This window comes from Eretmochelys imbricata, chromosome 2 (genome assembly GCF_965152235.1).
Source record: "Eretmochelys imbricata isolate rEreImb1 chromosome 2, rEreImb1.hap1, whole genome shotgun sequence".
In the NCBI taxonomy this organism is placed as follows: Eukaryota; Metazoa; Chordata; order Testudines; family Cheloniidae; genus Eretmochelys; species Eretmochelys imbricata.
Window position 1 is genome coordinate 82,994,412 of NC_135573.1, and position 20,516 is coordinate 83,014,927.

The following is a 20,516-nucleotide window of genomic DNA, read 5'->3' on the forward strand; positions in this document are numbered from 1 at the left end:
CATGGGGATAAGAAATTCTGCCTTATGGCACAAGGGCCTCTGGAAGTTCAGGGGAAGTTTAAATGGAAGTGGGCTGCGGTAGTGGATTGGTTGCCACACCCTTTCATGTTAGGCATGGACTGGAACCCCTTCCCATTAGAAAAGCAAAGGGGTATCCAGAAACCCCAGAGGGATGGAATTTAACCCACGGGGAAGGGAAAAGAGCCATTAAAACACTGCAGTGTTGGAAAATAGACAGTAGAACACAAGCCAGAGAGAAAGTAAAGAAAGGGGAATACCCAGTGAGATGAAGTGGGAGGGGGAAAAATAAGGAAGGAGTCTCAGGAGACAAAGGTAAATTGAGCTCAAGCAGTTATTGGAACAGAGCAGTTCTGAGGGTTGAGGGAACAAGTGACCATGGGAAGAGGAGGAAGGCAAGGCGGGGGGGATGACACACCAGTAGACCCCTCCACAAAACAAAGGGTGAGAACAAGGAGAATGGCCCCCAGGTTGTCCCTGGTGTGAGGACCTGTGGGCCGAAGTGGAATTATGGGGGCTACTTCCACGCAGCACTGCCCCGTCACCGGGCCCAAGGTTGTATGAGGAACTTGAACATTCCTGGGTGGAAAGCTGCCTTGTTTCTCCTTTCCATAATGCCAATGAGCCAGCTATACACACTCCAGTCTGTGTGTGTGTATATATATATATAAAAAACAAAACAAACACAAAAATAGAGTCAGAGTACAGAGTTCTGCATTTCAGGACTGAGATGATAGTAGCTGGCCTTCTGAATACAAGATGCAGGCTGATAGGAATCCAGAACTAACACTCACTGTAACAGAAGACATCTGTTTTTTTCTGTCCTCATTCCTAATTTATGTTACTTAGAATTTCTCAGGAACCCAGAAGAGAAATCAGCTATTTCACTGCATGTTCCCTGATCTAGAATGCTTGGATTTCTTTGTCCTCTTCAAGACTGAAGCCTCAGTTCACCAAAGCCTTTAAGCAGGTTTGTAAGTCTACTGACTTCAATGGAACTTAAGATGTGCTTAAATGCTTTGCTGAATCAAGGCCTTAATGGGCATTATCACATCAGTTATGGTTCTTGTTAATCCCTGATGAAAGCAATGCCCAATAACTTTTTTTTCTATATGTTATGCCAGCGGTTCTCAAACTTTAGTAATCCAAGGACCCCCATTTTGATTTAAAATTTTGCCACGGACCCCCAAAACCCCTGCTTAGACCCAGGATCTGCCCTAGTTTGTAACAGTCTGCTCTGAGGCTGACACCCACATTCGTGAGTTATTCCAGACAACCTGACCGCCACCATAGCCCCCTGTCCTTTCTTAGAGGCACAGGCACAGAATTTCACCCAGGGTTTTTTTAATATTGTTGCTGAAAAATACTGGAGGGTATTTGGGATGTTGAAGTAGTTTAGGCTCAAACTTTAGTATATGTTATAATCCATTGTGGCCTCAAGGAATTGGTGGAAGTCAAATTTGCAGAGACCTTTAAAACTAGCTTGGGTGCAGCAGAGTGGGGAGGCTGCGGGGCAGCTGGTTACAGCTCCAGCAGGCAGATTCTAGGTCTGGTTTTTATGCCAGCCTGGAGTATAATAGAGAGATGTGGAATCTGCTTTAATCTTTGCAGACTGACTGGCCCCTTGAGATGCTATCGGCCAACCAGGGAATGGCCAAGTGCAGAATGCTCCAGCCATGCCCCTTCCTTACCCTGATATGATCCTTACACTAGGGGTAGCAGTAGGGTGTGACATGAGCTAAAACATGCTGGTTATATACTTGCCAGGAAGATGTGGTTGCTTTTTGGCCCCTCATGCCACTTGGGCAGCATAATAGGGCCAGAGCATAGCAGGAAAACCAGCTGGTTTCTGAGAAGCTAATGTTTTTGGATTTGTAACTTTCATCAGAAAACAGTTATCAACCTTTAAGAAATTTGACTGGCTAGCACATTAAGTGTATATCTAAAAAATGATTCTAATAAGCTCTTGACAGACAAACTGAAGACCTGCCCATAATTTATATTTTTTGATAAAATAAATAATTTCCTGAAGGGGTATAACAAGAGGCCCTATCGAAACTAGATACTACCAGCCAAGATGGCAGTGTCTGAGCTAGGTTCTTAAGCCTTTGAAAGATGTTAATCATCATTAAAGGGTCTTTGTATCATCAGTGGTCCAGTTCCTAGAAAATGCATGAGTCTAAAGCCTATGCGTGTATAACTGGAGATAGGTTTTAAGTAGCAGCCCTGGATCAGGTGGGCTAGATCAGAGAGAGCTCTGGACACAGAGAAATTTTGCTGTACACCGCAGCATGATGCTCAGAGGAGGATCAAAGAGGGCAGTAAGATGTTAGCTATTTACTTCATTAACAGAGACTACTTTATCTAGTTTAGCTGATAAGTGCAAACCCAGATATGTTATACAAACCACTTCTTCTGTTTTAATTCTATTTTCTCTGTCTTTAATAAACTTTGTTTTTGTTAAGATCATTGCTGTATGGGCAATTTTGCACAGACATCCCTTAAGAGATGCAAACCTTGCAACCAATTGCTGAAGGGTAGAATGTCTGGATCCTACTCCCTGCTCTCAGTCTCAGACAAGAAGCATGGACAAGTGTCCCATCCCAGCGAGTCGAGTTACAGAAGCAGAAGGATTAAGCAATAGATGAGAGTTGTTGTATGTATTAGTCACAAACTTAAAGCTACAAGCTGCAATATAAAGGTCTACTACAAACTGAAAATAACCAGAAATTCAAATTTCAGGCTGATATTCAAAGAATGTTTACTTCCCGCCCCCCTTTGCCATGGAGTGAGCAAGAGTATAATCATTAACTTTAAATAGATTAGTTTTACATTGACTGGTGCCAGAAGAATCTTAACTACATACTTTTGCATTTAATTTCCTTAAGAAAACATCTGGAAAACCAAGAACACTATTTTATTAATGTTTTTAACAACAGAAAGAATGTAAGTTTCATTCCGAAGGGAAAGGAATAGTAAACTCATCTTGCAACCCCTTTCAGACCTTGATATTTAATTCATGTTTTGGTTTCAGCTTTCTATGGATTGTTACACAGATTTTACAACTAATTTGGAGATTTATTCTGTTTATTTTGTATCCCATAGAGTTATTTTTCTTGCCAACCAAATTTAATCCATTAATTCGTAGTTCTTGACTTTTTTTTTTAAATAACATAGGTTAGCTAAGTACCATGTAGGAAACTAAAAGTTTTAAAAGCAGCTTTGGGCATTATAAATATAAATCATCAGTGTATTGAAAACAAATCTAATGAAACCTTAGCTAACAGATTGGAAGAATTCCTGATGCTAGCAAAATTCTATCTTTCATTGTAATATCACCATACAAAGGAGAAGCTGAACTCTGAGGTAGAGGGGACTGTTGTAAAAATGTATTTCACTTTTCTTTAGTGTCCAAGATTTAAGGCCTAACTCCTTAGAAACAAACAAAAGTATCCTAACAGTTCATTTGGGGATCAAATATAATAATTTTTTCTCATAAACTGGTATTTCTTCTGATTTGCAGTGATCAGAAAGGTCTATGTAAAAAGCCAGCTTACTAGAGCACAGGATGCAAGTGTGAGGACAAAAGGACAAAATCATCCCCAGTGTAAGTCCATTCACTTCAGTGGAATTACTCAAGAGATAAATTTGACTCAAGAAGTCAGTGTCTTCTGAAATGCAATGGAACAGACAGAACTGTAAGAAACATGCCCTGATGTTCAACCTTCACAATGAAAACAAATATGGGTGACAGGAGAGATGTGGAGAGTAGAGAAACAGGAAGTTGAGGAGAGTGCTGGACTGAGAATGGACTCTGGGCCAATACCATGCTTCCCTCCCCTGAAATTGGGTTTGGTGGGCCCCCAAGTATGATGAATGAATGAGATGTGCATCTTTGCACAAACTCCAGCTTTTTTCCTTGCGGCAATGGGCTAAGAAATTCCTCTCAGTGATGCCAACGAAAAATCCCAGTGAGTATTACTGAGTTGTAAAGAAGACAAAATGGTTGTAATCATACATGGAAGTGCATAATGGAATGTAGCGAGGAAGCAGAAAGAGCGAGGAAGGCCTTGAGGAGTGTAAGAAAACCAGAACTGGAGGCATGTGGAGAGAGAAGCCTGAAAATGTAGGGTTAGAAAGAGCGAGAGACATTTAGGTGAGGGTCGCCTTGTTTGCTTATTCCCATTCAGAGATTTCATGAAGGAACAAAGAAATTGCCATAGGTCAGTTCAGACGCCTTATAGAGATAGACTCAAGGAGCTCTATCTATTTACCTTAACAAAGACAAGGCTAAGGGGTGAACTTGATCACAGTTTATAAGCCCCTATATGGGAAACAAATATTTGATAATGAGCTCTTCAGTCTAGCAGACAAAGGTATAACAAGATCTGATGGCTGGAAGTTGAAGCTAGACAAATTCAGGCTAGAAATAAGATATATAATATAAAACTGTGAGGGCAATGAACCATTGGAACAACTTCCAAGTGGTGGATTGGGTGTTTTTTTAAAAGAGATGCTGTAGTTCAAAAGGAAACATTTTGGGGGAGTTCTATGGCCTGAGTTATAGAGGAAGTCAGACTGGATGATCACAATGGTCTCTTCTGGCCTTGGAATCCATGAATCAAATTCCAGCTGGTAGGCTATCTCTGACAGTAAGCAGCATCAGATTCTTCAAATGAATATGCAAGATCCCGGAAAAGACAGTTATGCAGTAACATGCCTAATGTGGAAGCTTCTTCTGAGTCCCAGGCAGTTAGTGGCTGGCTTAACATGGAGGACTGATAGCCCATGTAAGAGCCAGATCCTCAGCTGCTGTAAATTGATCTATGCCCACTTAACCTGCTAAGGGTCTGGCTCTGTTTTTATCCAGCTAATATAACTGGGGATATTCTTATCCCTACAAGTAACTAATCATCATTGAATCCTAGTAAGTTTTTTGTTTCAATATCTTGTAGCAATGAGTTCCATGGGTTACTTATAAGTTGTGCAAACAATGTGTTTTGTTGTAAATATGTTTAATTTATTACGTTCCCTCTTGTTATTGTATTACACTAAAGGGTAAATGGGAGCACCTTTCGTTTATATTCATAGTTCAATACACCAACATCGTTTCTTCTCTTATGAAATCTTCTCTCTAACCAGTTCTGATCATTTTAATTTTTCCCATATAGAAGTCCTTCCAAGCCTCTAAACTGTGTTTGCTGCCTTTCTCTGTCCCTTTCCTATTTCTACTATTTCCTTTTTGAGGTGATGTGAACAAAGCACAGAATCAAAGGGAGGGGGAACCATCAGTGTATATAGTAGTCCCATTGTAATATTTTCAGCATTATTTTTCCCTTTTCTTAATACAGCCAAGCTTTTAACTGGCTTTTTTCCCTACCAATACTGCACAGCGAGCAGATGTTTGCATTGATCTGTCAGGAATGATGCCTGTATTATTTTGTAGTGATAGCTGAATTGAATAACAATATGTATGACAGGTTTCAGAGTAGCAGCCGTGTTAGTCTGTATCCGTAAAAAGAAAGAGGAGTACCTGTAGCACCTTAGAGACTAACAAATTTATTAGAGCATGAGCTTTATGTATGAGAAGATCAAACTGTTCTTTTCAATGTGCATTACTTTTACTCATATATAATTTTCTCAGGCAAAACATTGTTTAGCATTGTTTGATTCTTTGGAATTTCCTCAGTCTTCAGAATATTTTTTAGAATTGGCTTAAACACTGATGAATAAGCAATTTATCAGGTTTGGCACTACCCTGTTTATCCCCGCTTCCAGATCATTAAGAACAATATTCATTATACTTTTGAACTCCTCAGATAAAAAGTATTAATACATTAAGTGACACCATTCCTGGCCCTTCCTTTACACAAGATGAACTCTAGGGGTGGATTCTGGTACTTGTGTGGAGCCTTACTGAAGTCCTTGGCTCTCCAAATTAATATGCTTCCATATTGAAAACTGGTAAGTTAATTATACATTTTATTTTAAATCTCCACAAATGTCTAATCTAATGTCAAAGCTTTATAGCCGTTTGAAAGAGAAACTTCAAAGTTTGTCTAATGTAGACTATGCCAAATATACAATGAATCATGTTAACAGAAGTTTAATTCTGCAATAATCTCATAACTGAAAATAAAATAAATCCATTCTCCTCTCTATCTCTTTCTAATACTTGGAGCTCTTGCTTGGATTCCTGTTTGAAAGTGAAACACTGTGACAGATATGGTACATACCTTTGTATCCCAGAATGGCTACTGTTATTGTTAGCAAGGCACACAAAATATATAGTAATATGATGGAGAACTTCAGTGCCCAGTTATTTTTACATTTGGTACATTGAGTCCCCTCCTGAATACCTGCAAAAGAAGATGGGACTTTAAAATCAGGTCAAAGAGTAAGCTTTTATTGTGGTTTCTTTGTCTAAATCACATACACATATAATAATTGTACACATACTTGTCTACACTGCAAGTGATAGCTAACATTCCATGGACTCCGGGCTCACTATAGCCTCACTTTAGTGATATGCTCCTTTTAAGGTTTCAGATGAGTAATAACTGGATTAAATTTAACTGGAAAACCAAATGTGGCTTTATTTGAAAAAAATAAACAACCACTATTATCATGAGTCTGGTAGTGAGACTAGGTTGCAATTAAGCCAAAAATTTATGGCAATATTCTCTGTCTAGATCCTGATGGTAATAATTCAGTTTTAACATTCAACTTCCCTGCACTGTTAGCAGTGGGTGACATTCACACACAGAAAAAGTAGAACTGAAATTAAGTACTACTCTGAATGTCTGAAAGGAGACTTTTGCACTATTTTGCAACTTTTATATTGACACATGGACTTAGAAGATAAATATTAGCACTTCTTTTTATTTTCACTGTGTAAAATAATGTTAATGAGATTTAGGGCTTGTCTATAGAAGCATAGTTATACTGGTATATCTCCCTGTGTGGACACCAGCAGGAGTTATATCAGTATAATTATGCTACTCATACCATTTCCCCACATAAGTGAGTTCTAAAAAAGAGAGAATAGGGAAAGGAATCTCCAGTTATGAGAGAAAATGAACCATTAATATTTGGTATTTGAGCTTTTTACAGAAGATATGAATGTCGGCCTGTTGTGAGACTCTTCTGTCAATGATCACAGGTTATAGCACATATATAAGCATTGAAAGCTTTCATTAGATTATCAATAATTGCAGGGGAAACAGGGACATATAAAAACATTAGAATGTGAAGACCATGTTGGAATGAATGGACCAGGTTGAGCCCTCATTAGGCAAGCATGAATATAGCCCCCTGCGTCTATTAAAAATGAACTTCCTTGACCTTTTACCCTATTTATTTACTACTAATGGAGTCACAAAGGAGAGTGCTTTAGTAGGTTGGGTGTACCAAATTACTGATCTAATGAAAACTTGCTCAGAAACTTTTTATGAGTAAATTATATTTCCCCTGGGGATCAACCCACCAGCTGATTTTACTTTTCTCCAACTTGTGACCTTCTGCACAGTGCTATTCTTCAGGGAAATGCACAGGCAGCTTCAGCTGTGTTTATTGAGGACTGATGACAGAAATAGCAAGTTAAGTCAACTCTTGTTATCTCAAAGAGTAACAGGTTCTCGTGGTTTTCTTAAACCTAAAGTGCTTTAAAAAGGGATTTTCATACAGAGGCAAATTCAAGAAGAGAGATTTATACATAAAGTAAGTTTATTTGATGAGTTATTTTCTCAGTCCCCTTCGCTAGTGTTATTTCATATATCAGGCTTGGATAACACTGAAATGAACACTTCACAGGCCAGCTCCTTCTTACACATTATGATTATGTGGCGAAGTCACACCATAATCTTATTGTTGTGACATCACATTTTGTTACAACCGGATGGATGTGATGTCATGGATTCAAAATTATGAAGTCACTGTAGGACATAGAAGAGAAGCTCAGTTGGGAAAGATCAATTCCTTTTTCAGATAGAGATACAAACCTCTCAGTAAATTGATACATGTGGCAAAAAACGGTGGGAAAACAAGTTAATGCATTTATGTTCTAAATCTAGGTTTGTTAGCATAAGCCATTTGGCCAGAAGCTCCAGAGGGGAAAGGGCTCTCTGCTCCCCCTATTGGTGAAAAGAGAGCTTCATTTGCATAGGCTATCTACCCACAATCCTGCTGGTGACACTTGGGGAGTCACCATAACTAGACACGAACTTGGATTTTGGGGGCAGTGGGCTCCCAGAGCAGCTTGGAGAGGGGAAGAGGATTTTATCTTATGACAAAGAACTGGTTTCCAAGCAGCTAGGACTCTACTCAAGGGTTTTAAGTGTGGTTGGCTTCCCTTCCTGGCTTGTACAGGGTCTTGAAGTATTTGTGAGAGGGAGTTGTTCTGCCTGTTAACGGTCCCTAGAGAGGGAACACAGTTTTCCGGGCGGGGGCTTGGGCCAGTTTACTTATTTGTCAAGAAGATCCCCAAATATATTGAACACAGATCTTCTTGCTGTCAGTAACGGCTTGGAGGGAGGGTTACTTTAGGTGCAGTGGAGTGCATGGCGCTTTTCAGACAAGTTTGAAAACAAGATCCCTCCTCTGAGAGGTATATAATTTAGGACCTACTTTTGTAAGTTTCTGTATGCTCTAATTATCCATGGAAATTAATGGGAGTTCAGGGCACTCAGCACATCACAGGATTGGCCTCTACCTTATACAGGTAACAGAAATTAAAGTTAATAAGAGCAGGATCAAGCCATAATATGAAAGGGCAACAGACCACAGAGGTACAACACAGAGAAGGAGGCAGAAAAAAAATGCATGTTTGATATCAGCTGCATGTTGGAAATTTGTTTGTATTAAAGTCTCACATTAAAGTTACTCATTTTCAGCTTATGATCTGTTTGCTGACACTGTACTTAATTTGATTCCCTGTGCAATGTAACAGGCTGCAACTCTCACTGATGCCCCTGAATTTAATACTGTTCATCATCTAGCACCATATATGTACTCGTATTTCGCAAGCCACCTGCTTCCTTCTCTTGGTTTTCTCTCCCTATGTATGGTCCAATTAAACAACACTTGTGCTTTATGGATCTTTCAGTTTCAGTGTATTTCAAATGGACATAAAAATGGCACCTGAACGTGAGACACTTCCATTTTTTTAACAATCCACTACTGTCAGTATTGAGATGACACACACACACACTGCATAATAATAATAATGATAAACACCCATTTTTTCATGATTTGTGTGTAGAAAAACAAACATCTTCTGTATTTTCCACTGCATGCATCCGATGAAGTGAGCTGTAGCTCACGAAAGCTCATGCTCAAATAAATTGGTTAGTCTCTAAGGTGCCACAAGTACTCCTTTTCTTTTTACACACACTACAGCAGCCACACTTTAAAAATTATATTGTAATCTAATCTACCCCAAGATCTAATGTGCACAAGTGCTGGAGCAGAAAATCAGGTAGTTGTAAGTGGGTCCCTCGTCCCCCCACAACTTTGGAGACTCTAGCACAGATAGCTATATCAATTTAACCTCTTCTGGGCTGTGGTATTTGTCTTATGTCAGGAATACATGGTGTCATAAATATAAAGGGAAGGCTAACCACCTTTAAATCCCTCCTGGCCAGAGGAAAAAACCCTTTCACCTGTAAAGGGTTAAGAAGCTAGGATAACCTCACTGGCACCTGACCAAAATGACCAATGAGGAGACAAGATACTTTCAAAAGCTGGGAAGAGAGAGAACATCAAAGGGTCTGTGTCTGTCTGGGTGAGGCTTTTGCAGGGGACAGAACAGGAATGGAGTCTTAGAACTTAGCAAGTAATCTAGCTAGATATGCGTTAGATTGTGATTTCTTTAAATGGCTGAGAAAATAAGTTGTGCTGAATAGAATGAATATTCCTGTCTGTGTGTCTTTTTGTAACCTAAGGTTTTGCCTAGAGGGATTCTCTATGTTTTGAATCTAATTACCCTGTAAGGTATTTACCATCCTGATCTTACAGAGGTGATCCTTTTCTTTTTATTGTTTCTTCTATTAAAATGTTTCTTTTCAAGAAACATTGTGTGTATGGGGGTGGGGAGGTGAGAAAACCTGGATTTGTGCTGGAAATGGCCCACCTTGATTATCATGCACATTGTAGGGAGAGTGGTCACTTTGGATGAGCTTTTACCAGCAGGAGAGTGAGTTTGTGTGTGTGGTTTTTGGAGGGGGGTGAGGGAGTGAGAGAACCTGGATTTGTGCAGGAAATGGCCCACCTTGATTATCATGCACATTGTGAAGAGAGTTGTCACTTTGGATGGGCTATTACCAGCAGAAGAGTGAGTTTGTGTGTAGGGGGGTGGAGGGTGAGAAAACCTGGATTTGTGCTGGAAATGGCCCAACTTGATGATCACTTTAGATAAGCTATTACCAGCAGGACAATGGGGTGGGAGGAGGTATTGTTTCATGATCTCTGTGTGTATATAATATCTGCTGCAGTTTCCACAGTATGCATCCGATGAAGTGAGCTGTAGCTCACGAAAGCTCATGCTCAAATAAATTGGTTAGTCTCTAAGGTGCCACAAGTACTCCTTTTCTTTTTTCAAGAACTGAATGCTTTTTTTCATTGTTCTAAGATCCAAGGGCTTGGGTCTGTGGGTCACCTATGCAAATTAGTGAGGATTTTTACCAAACCTTCCCCAAGAAGTAGGGTGCAAGGGTTGGGAGGGTTTTTTGGGGGAAACACGTTTCCAAACAATGCTTTCTCAGGAACCCAGAGAAACGTTTGGTGGCGGCATTGGAAAACCAAGGGCAAAGGATAAAATAGTTTGTACCTTGTGGAAGTTTTAACCTAAGCTGGTAAAAGTAAGCTTAGGAGGTTTTCATGCAGGTCCCCACATTTGTACCCTAGAGTTCAAGGTGGGGAAGGAACCTTGACACATGGATATTCATTTTGTTCCTGATAGTGGCTGGCCTTCTGATTAACTAATTAAATAGAGAGGACTACTAAAGATGACAAAAACCTGGATCTGTCTCAAATGAGAGAATAAGTACTGAACTATTTCCAGTATCTCTGGCGGAGCTTGAACAATTTAGGTTCACTTTGCTTAAAGTCCACCCAAGTTGGTTGATCTGGTACATAAGAGGCACTTGTGAACATGGTCTCATTAAGGTTGTCTTGTGGTTTGTTAAGGTCCTTTCCTTTTTAAAGGAAACAGCCATATTAGTCTGTCAGACTAACAAGAGACAACATGGGGAAGGATTTAGAGTGAGTGTAGGGTATATGTAAAAAACTGCAACATAAAGTAGGTACCTTCTCTCAACCTTTATCATGGGAGCACAGAGTCATGGCTTGAAGTCCATATTCGATCTTTAACAGGAAAAACTTCCACTTGAGTTAATGGCATTTTGGCTATTTGGAGCCCTGAGTATAAAGACTACGAGATTTGGCTTATAGTGAATCACTGTTATCTGGCTAGGTTTGTAACATCTCATTTGGAGATCTTTTAATTAACTCAGTGGAACCAGTGTAGGACATTTTCCTACAAAGGGAACATATGTAAATCACACAGAACTGGGCTTAGCTTGAATCAGATCTTTGTTGTTCCCAGCACAACATATTCCACTATGCATTCTCTACACATGGTTTTAATGATGATGTGCTCCCAGACATTTGTCACTAGCTTTGCATACCCAAAAGTCAGGGTCACTTCCGGATGATGAGCATTGCTCACTGCTGACTTTATCAACATTTAATAAATATCAGATGTGACATGCTGTGCCTTGACACACTTTTCTTTTTCTCCGACTTATTATAATACAAGCTTTGTTTTTTCTATTCACTGTTGGGAAGACATCTGGCCAAACAGACAGCAAATCAGTACAAAGGAATCCTGCTGGCTCACATGTTTTGGGTACCCCCATCTCTGTGAACCAAGATCGTCACAATAAACATGCAAGTGAGACATCCCCCTGTTACCAGCCTTTGTAGTATTTATTTTTACAGCATTACATTCTAGTGACTGGGAACTTTGTTTTCCCGCAGGGGGTATCCATCTGCAGACTCCTTTTGTGCTACAGATAAAGCACGGGTTTTTTTTAATTACAGAAGGCTAAACGCATATTCCCTTTGCCAGTCCGCAAATACCTTATCAAAAGCCAGAAGCCTCAAACATATTCTGTTTCAAGGACCACAGTTTCGAATGTTTGAGTATAACATGTATACTGTACAGATTTTCCTGCCAAATACTTCTTTTGGAATATTTTCCACTGAGCTCTCTTCTTGGCTCTTGCTTCAGAAACTTAGGTGGCCTCATAAAATCTGTGCTATAATGTAGAGTTGTGATGAAAACCCAAAATTCCCTACATAACCACGACAAAAAAGCATTGGTAAGATAACTGAAATATTGGAAGAATGTAGTGCAGGAAGCCAAAATCAATGCACTATTTAGGAAAATTCCTTTCCAGTGTGATTCAATATTGATACAGCATCTCTTGTAGCATGCAAGGAAGGCTTCAAGTGTAGTTTATAGGCACCTTTATAAAACATTATCTAGAATCATGGATAACTAGAGTCATGAACCTAAATCCTTATTTAGTCTAATTTTAAAGAGGCTCAGTACAAGCAATTCCCACAGAATAAACATGGAGAAGTAGATTTTAAAATATATTTAGTTGCCAAAAGAGGCAGATAGGCACCTAGTGGGATTGTTGAAAGCACCTAAATGTCTAACTTCCTAATGCCAAGGAGAGTTAGATGCCTCAGTGCTTTTGAAAATCCCACGAGACATCTATCTGCACATTTAGATTTCTAAATACATTTAATAACATGATCCTAAGTAACTAAAATCAGGGACCCAAGTTTGAAAATTTTAGCTGGTGTAACTGACAAGTAAAATCATGATGCTTTAGCTTTAAAGACTGATAAATCTTGATAAATACCTTTAAGCATTAGGAAGGTGGTCTTACATCAACGGGGCATAAAGAGGCAATTTTCAGACTTTGGATCTTACATTTAGGCATCCAGATATGCATTTGGGTGTTTGTATTGACATCTCAGGACATCTAAAATAAGTATCTGACTGCCTGAGTGACAATTTGAGCACTAAAGGGGAAAGATTAGGTGCTCAGACATGAAAACTGGGCTCAAAATATTTAATATTTGGATCTGCTGGAGTATTAAGGGAACAAAGGGCATATTGCATTAGTATGTTCTATGCTTACCAATCTTAACCTTCAATAAAGCTTGGAGATCGTAGAATCCAGCCAACCACAAAGTTTTAGCTGAGATTTGCAACTTTTTCCTTCATGTGGTTTTTACATGTTATTAACCTACTGCTTCATGGTATGAATCCATATAATCCCAAGTGAATAGTTAGGTTATAAATAGCAAAACTGATGATTCAGATAAATTCTGATAGTTAACATACCTTAGAAAGCAAAAAGTCTGTAAAACATTTTAATCACTGATTTTCTAAAGTTTACAAATTACAAAAATAGGCCGATTTTTGTTGACTTTTTCAGGAACATCCACTTTGTTATTTTAGAAGTTGATTCTGCATCATAAAGGCTACAGTGGGCATTGAGGGTGCTCAGCAATCACAGGATAAGGCCCTTAGTCTATGGTTATTAATTACGCTAATTTAGGGCCAGATTCTGCCACCCTTACTCAAGCTGAGTAGTACCTTACTCCACAATTCTCCCCTTTGATTCCTTAGGGCTCCTCAGAGAGTAAAATACTACTCAGAGAGAATAAGGTTGGCAAAATCTGGTTGTCCCTTAGTTTATATATTAAACACACAAAACCTATTGTTAAAAGAACATATGGTTGCAAAGTCAAAAGTTAGGTAATGCCAGAATTAAAGTTGCCTGTACAATGCATTCCCAGCCTCCTCACCCAACAAATCCCAGCTTCCATTCTCACCCCTCGCTCCTGGTCTCCTTGCCTGCTGGTCCCAGTCTCTTTGCCCAGCCAGTCCCAGTCTCTCTCTCTGCACCTGCCTCTAGTGCTGGTCTCACAACATTCCTTCTCCCAGTCTATTTCTTTCACTCTCCACTGGTCTGGCCTTTGAATCAGATAGATTCCTGCTCCATGCTGCCTAGGTATCAGGAAGGAGGTCATTGAGAGCACAAGTGAGACGACTCCCTGCTTTCAGTTCCTGTGCCCAGGCTCACACCAACCCAGAATAGCTTGGAGCAGCTGTTACAGGGAAAGTCCAGCTTCACACCTCTAGCTCTGGGCTGGGGCATGCTCAGTTGCTGTGTGAGGATGATGCATACACAGTCTGGTCAGAACTAGGAGCTGTGAGAGTCTTGAGCATGCTCAGTGAGGACAATCTTTGGAGATTTTAGCTGCTAAAATAGAAGTCTCTATTGAGCATGTTCAGACTCTGATTTTTCAAATTCTTATTACATGGCCAGATTTGCATGGTGATAGTAAAAAGCACATCCCTGACACAAAGGCCACCCTGCTGCCAAATTTTGAGTTCTTGCTCCAAAGCATGGAAAAAGACACCAGAATGTTTTAACATGTACAAAACAATGTATTTTCCCCTAGCCTTGTTCTTGGAAATAGCTGAACCATTTTGGCTGAAGTTTTCCAAATATATTCAGCCAGGAGCAGACACCTGGCATGGAAAATTTCAGCCCAAATGGTTAAAGTTTGGCAAAATTATAAGTAACTGAAAATAAGGCTTTATAATGGGAAGCATTAGACAACCCTAATAATAGGCAGCACTATCTGTCCCGCCTACCACGACTACTGAAGTTACATGAGAATCTCAGGTTTCTTTAAAAAAACAAGTTTCTAGCTGCACTGGTTGCAGAGAAAAGCTTTAAAATGTGAATTACAAAAGCTCAAAACCAGAAGGCAAATAAAAGAACCCAGCATTTATTATTGTTTTAAATGTAATGATTTTTAAACCAGTCTTATGACTGGGGGGGGGGGGGGCGCTGAACCCTAATTTTTGAATACTTGGGGTTGGCAATACTGGAAATGTTTAATATCTTCAACTTCCATTGAGGTTAATGGGAATTGAAGGCACTTGGCACCGCTCATGAACCACTAAGGCTGTCAAAGGCATCCAACAGAATCCCAATTGGATTTGGGTGCCAAACTCACTTAGGCTATGTCTACACTTATCAAGGATCGACGCTGCTGTGATCGATGCAGCGGGGGTCGATTTAGTGGGTCTAGTGAAGACCCGCTAAATCGACCGCAGTGAGCTCTCCAGTCAACTCTGGTACTTCACCGGAACGAGAGAATTAAGGTAAGTCAATGGGAAAGTGTTTCCCGTCGACGCAAAGCAGTGTTAGACACCGGAGTGAGTCAACCTAAGCTACATCACTCCAGCTACGTGACTAACTTAGGTTGACTTACTGCAGTAGTGTAGACAAGGCCTTAGACAAGTGGTTCCCAAACTTGTTCCACCCGCGCTGCTTCCAGCAGCTCCCATTGGCCTGAAGCAGTGAACCGCAGCCAGTGGGAGCCGCGATCGGCCGAATCTGCAGATGCGTCAGGTAAACAAACCGGCCTGCCAGGGGCTTTCCCTGCACAAGCAGCGGAAGAAGTTTGGGAACCACTGCCTTAGACACCTTTGAAAATCCCAGCCTCAGTGTTTTGCTGGATCAGGCTCTAAATTCTGCACATGCGAAAAGTAGGGAAAATTCTTCACTGCAAGATCTATTCTGTCACATGTCGTGGTCCCTTTCCATGAATCCATTATCTCACTTCTGACCTAATAAAGGATCCCAAAGGGCTGGCTTTATTTTCTATGGAAAGCTCCCAGCATCAGAAATACTTTATTATGTGCAGTATATACAATCCCTTTCATTAAAGGAGGGAAGAGCCCTTATGATTCAGCTTGACCATCATCTCGCACTTATTTATATAACCCAGCCAGCATTTTGGTTTTGGCTTTGTACTTGTTCATTGTAGAATACAGAATGAATTTTCAAGGTTCCTAATTATACACCTCAACAACCATAACCATTTAATTATATAGTATTACCAAACAATGTCCTGCAGTGATTAAACATTCAATATCTTAATTAAAAGGGTACAGAAAAGGCCCAGCCACAACACAGGCAAACCACTGAGTGTCTGAATGGTTTGTTACACAAATATTCTGAGGAGAGCTGTAGGACTGTCATAGTAAATTTTGAGGAAAATCATTATAGTGCAATGTCAAGCCATAGAAATGTGGTAAGATTATTAAACTCCCAGGGGACATGAGATCTTTTAAACCATTATATTAAAACAATGCATCCAGATCTAAGATCAATCCCGAGCAAACAAGCAGCAAATGAGGGTACTTTGAAATAATAGTTTTCAACGGGTGAGCTATCACTGCATTCAGTTAATGCAAATCAAGCAGATGATCACTGAATGCACTGCCCTGGAAGTAAGGAAATCCAATTAAACCGCTCACAAGAAAGAAAAACTAGAAAGAATTTAAACTTGTGTATGAATTAAGGAAGTGTACACTGACTCACAAGACAGCCAAAACACCAAGTAGCATTCCAGCTAAATGTTTTTTTCAAGCTGAGCCATATGTGTGCACACACGCACACAGAGGAGATTTAGGCCAAATAACTGAAGAAAATTCTGAACAGTAAAATTTATCGGATTGTGCAACAGTCTCCTTCGAGAAGAAGTGGAGCTCCATTGTTTGAGTAAATTAAAACTCAACGAACAAAAACCTGGAAAATATATAGAAGGGAGCTGTCCTTCAGAGGCAGGGCATTTAGCCAGATGGCCTAATATGTCTTTTCTTTCCTTAAATCTGTTTAATTCTATGATGTTCAATTCTTAATCAAAGCAAGGAGCTTCATCTTGAGTGTTCCCAATGGAAGGTAGTTGCTAATTAATGTTGTATAATTTGAAGACCAATCAATGTATCTGATCTTTGTCCCCTAATTTAACTTACCTTTTGTTTTTCCTTCAGTGTAATGTATTAGGCTTAATTTATGTTAGTCTGAATTTTTATACCGTGGTATCGGAGTGATAGAGATCACAGTAATGGTACCTTGGTAGTTTTAAGGCAGAAGAAATAAGAAATGCATGCTGCACTGCTCTTGAGCTTCCTTTAAGAGGCCAGATTAAAGAAGTACCATCATGGTCCCAGGAGAAGCTGTAAGGGTTCTTGGTTATGATGTTGAGCACCAATTATATTTGCATGGAGGTGGGGCTTATTGGGGAAATAGTGACATTGCTTAAAGGGGCAGATGAAATTCCCAGGACCTTTTCAATCAACCTTTGCATTACTATTTCCAGACTTTTTGAGTGCTTTACTTGGCAGCCTAAATGTTCTTTTAACATAGATTTAAAAAAATAGAAAAAATGAAAGCATGTGCCACTATTTTGTAAAGCACAGAGGAACACTCTCTCTCTTGCCCAATATCTACACACGATGAGGCTAGGGCTTCTTCTTTCACACATATTGCCATATTCCATAAGCCACATATATTACAACTAAAATTTCATTCAACTTTCTTATTCATTTATGTGCAAATCCAAAGGAGACTAACTGTTCAGTAGAAATGTCTGTAAAATTTCTATGTATGCACATGTGCAGTGCTCATGGAATGTTGACAGGTGATTAGTTTTATTGTATAACAATACCCAGTGTGCATCCGTGAACTATGTTTTTAAACTCTTATAACTCAGAAGAACCAAAATGAATTTTCACCAGATCAGTGTAAGACACATGTATGCTCTTGGGAAGATATTTCTGACAAACTCCAAGCTTCCATCACTTGCCACTGCCATGCTACAGCTGTCTAAATAAGGTCCCAAAATAGTTTATAGCAGAAAAACTGCACTGTCTCTTTTTTCCATGCTTGCAAACTGCAGAACCATCTTTACTGAAAATTTCAGATTGAACAAATGTGTGGAACATCCAGTTGAAAAAAATGAAATAATGAAAATGATTGGGTATCCTTAACTATAGGCTTCACAATATATGGTAATGGAAAACTGACTATACAGAATTGGAGTAAGTAAATCATGAGTTAACAGCTTCAAATGAATATATAGCTTTTATCCTGCTGCCACTGAAGTCAACAGCAAAATTTCCATTGACTTCATTGAAAGTAGGATTATCCATAATGTACAAAATACTTTTTTTTCCATATGAAAAGTCTAATGGAGGGCATTATTCAGGATTTAAAATGGAAGAGATGGAGGTTCTCCTGTTAATCTTGAATAAATAACAGCAAAATAGATCTCTTACTTGGAATAAGACCAAATGAATAAAATTATACACAAAAATAATGAGGTGAATGAAGAAGACCAATTTGAGCATAACAGGACCTCATATAAGAACATGAATATGGAAAACACTTGGACTCCATAAACTATGCATCAATTTATCAGGCTATGGCTGTGGATGCGCATTGTCCAAACCCATTTCTGACTAGCCTTTCCCATGGTGTCACCAGTATGCTCCAGCTCCTAATAGTGCATGGTTGCATTTAATCACTGAATAGAAGAGGAAGATCTCTAGACACACTAGGTCAAATTCACCTTAGTGTGAGAGGTTACAAATCCATTGTCTACAAATCCATTCCTAATCTCAACAAACTGCATGCCCACCTACAGAAAGAAGTTCAGCTCAGCTTTAAATATTGTTCTACTGAAAAAAGATCTGGTATTAACTTCTTAGCTCTCTCAGTTTCCTGGCAGACACACTTCTTTAGTATCCAATTACCTTGCTATAAAGTAAGCTCAGCATGAGCTTCCCTCACCAGACCAGAGCCTGTTTCAGGCATTTTTGCCAATGCACAAGGGCTCTGTAAGGCAAGGAAGCCACAGTTTTGGATTAATGGACTTCTCTCTACCTAGGAATAGCACTCCATAAGTTTGGGAATTATCTGCAATTGTGATTTTACCTCTTATTTTAAATTCTTTTATATTTTGGGGAGGTAATTTTCATGGCACTATATTTCATAAATTATTGTATGATGCTCCCAGCACACTGGCAGAACAGGGACTAATAGATACATTTCTTGTTTTTTCTCTTAATTAAATTTTAGAAATAGGCAAATGCCGCATTCTACCTTTCTTTGCAAACAGATTATGAATCATGGAATTAAATCTGCTTGTCACATGTTAGGAACAAGAGAAAAAAGACGTTTGATATGTGGAATGGTGTTCTGTGCAGTTTGTATTTACAGTCCAGGTAAGTAACCTATCGATAACAACATAAACCCTGTTGAAATAATATATTTACTATGTCCCTTATGCCAGTATCTTCAAATTTGTATGTAAAGGAATAAGTCTGTTAAGTAGATAAAAATCCTACTGAAAACTGGTCAACAAATTTGGTCAACAAATCTGCAAACCTGTTAAATGTGTGCACATCTGCCCAGCAACAATTTGTCACATTTATACATAAGGAAAATTCATTGAACAGCCACCTAATTAAGCAATAAACACATTACAATAAAAATAAACCTTACTATAATATGTGCTGGCTGTTAAGTGTGTTAAAAGAACATATAACCCTTACTTGATAGTTTGTGAAAGCTTGAAAAAATATTAATTGTGGGCTTTTTGAAATACCTTTTATCATGTGAAATGGCAAGGAAGGGAGAAATTGTATTTGTACTTTTGTAAAGAACATTACTGAAAATTTTGAAAAAAGGCAATGTTACAGACAAGACAAAATCTTTGCTCATGACTGGATGAAAGCAGTCATGTGATAAGTCTGAAAATTATGTGTGCTTACTTGGAGGTGAATACTACTTGGAGCAAAGCAGGCAGAAACATAGGTCACTGCACTAAGAAACTTAGGATCCCAATTCTGATCTGACTTATACAAATATAGCCTCACTGGTTCGACAGAGTTACCTCTGATTTATATGAATGCAAGTGAAATCACAATCAAGTCTTCACTCTTCACATTTTTGTTTTAAAAAACTAATGCACAAGCACAGCAACCTGTTTCTAAAACAAACTAAATTGCCTTCATGTCTTCAAAATTCAGAGGCATTGAGTCCCCATTATGCTTTCATGCTCAGCAAAATTTCAGTTGAAAAATAATTTTGGTTTATTAGGAGTGCAAAAATTGTCGACAAATGTCTGTTTCCATGTAGTTCTATTTAACACAAAAAGTTTTTTGGCTGGTTGCTTGTATGTCAAGTTTCAGCTCAGAGTGAATCTTTCCATGGCTGAGGTATACACTCCTAAAAAGAAGTCTGGGAAATGCTGATAGACAATTAACTATAGCTAATGCCACACCATGAACCACACCATGAACGGCACAGCTTTCAATGTGATGTTGGAGTGTTCACATGTGTTTCATAAAATATGCATTTTGCTAAACATATTTCACAACTCACTCCCTGTGACGTGTGAGCATCTTATTCAAGCCTGCACAGGATGAAAATGGTTGAAGACCTAGGCAGAATACTTTCACAGCAGAGACTATTGTGTTTGTCTACTTTGCATGCTTTTCTTGTTCTTTACTAATGGCTTGAAGTGCAAGAAAAGACAATTTCCTGTAC

General features: G+C 39.1%; 1 protein-coding gene across 1 annotated transcript in view; it reads right to left on the reverse strand.

Moving 5' to 3' along the window:
* The window catches only part of COLEC12 (collectin subfamily member 12), a 123,625-nt gene that overhangs the window by 22,378 nt on the left and 80,731 nt on the right, over window positions 1–20,516 (reverse strand). The window contains exon 3 of the mRNA XM_077808690.1: window positions 6,255–6,377. Coding sequence (XP_077664816.1) covers window positions 6,255–6,377 — 123 coding nt within the window. The remainder of the gene's footprint in view (window positions 1–6,254; window positions 6,378–20,516) is intronic.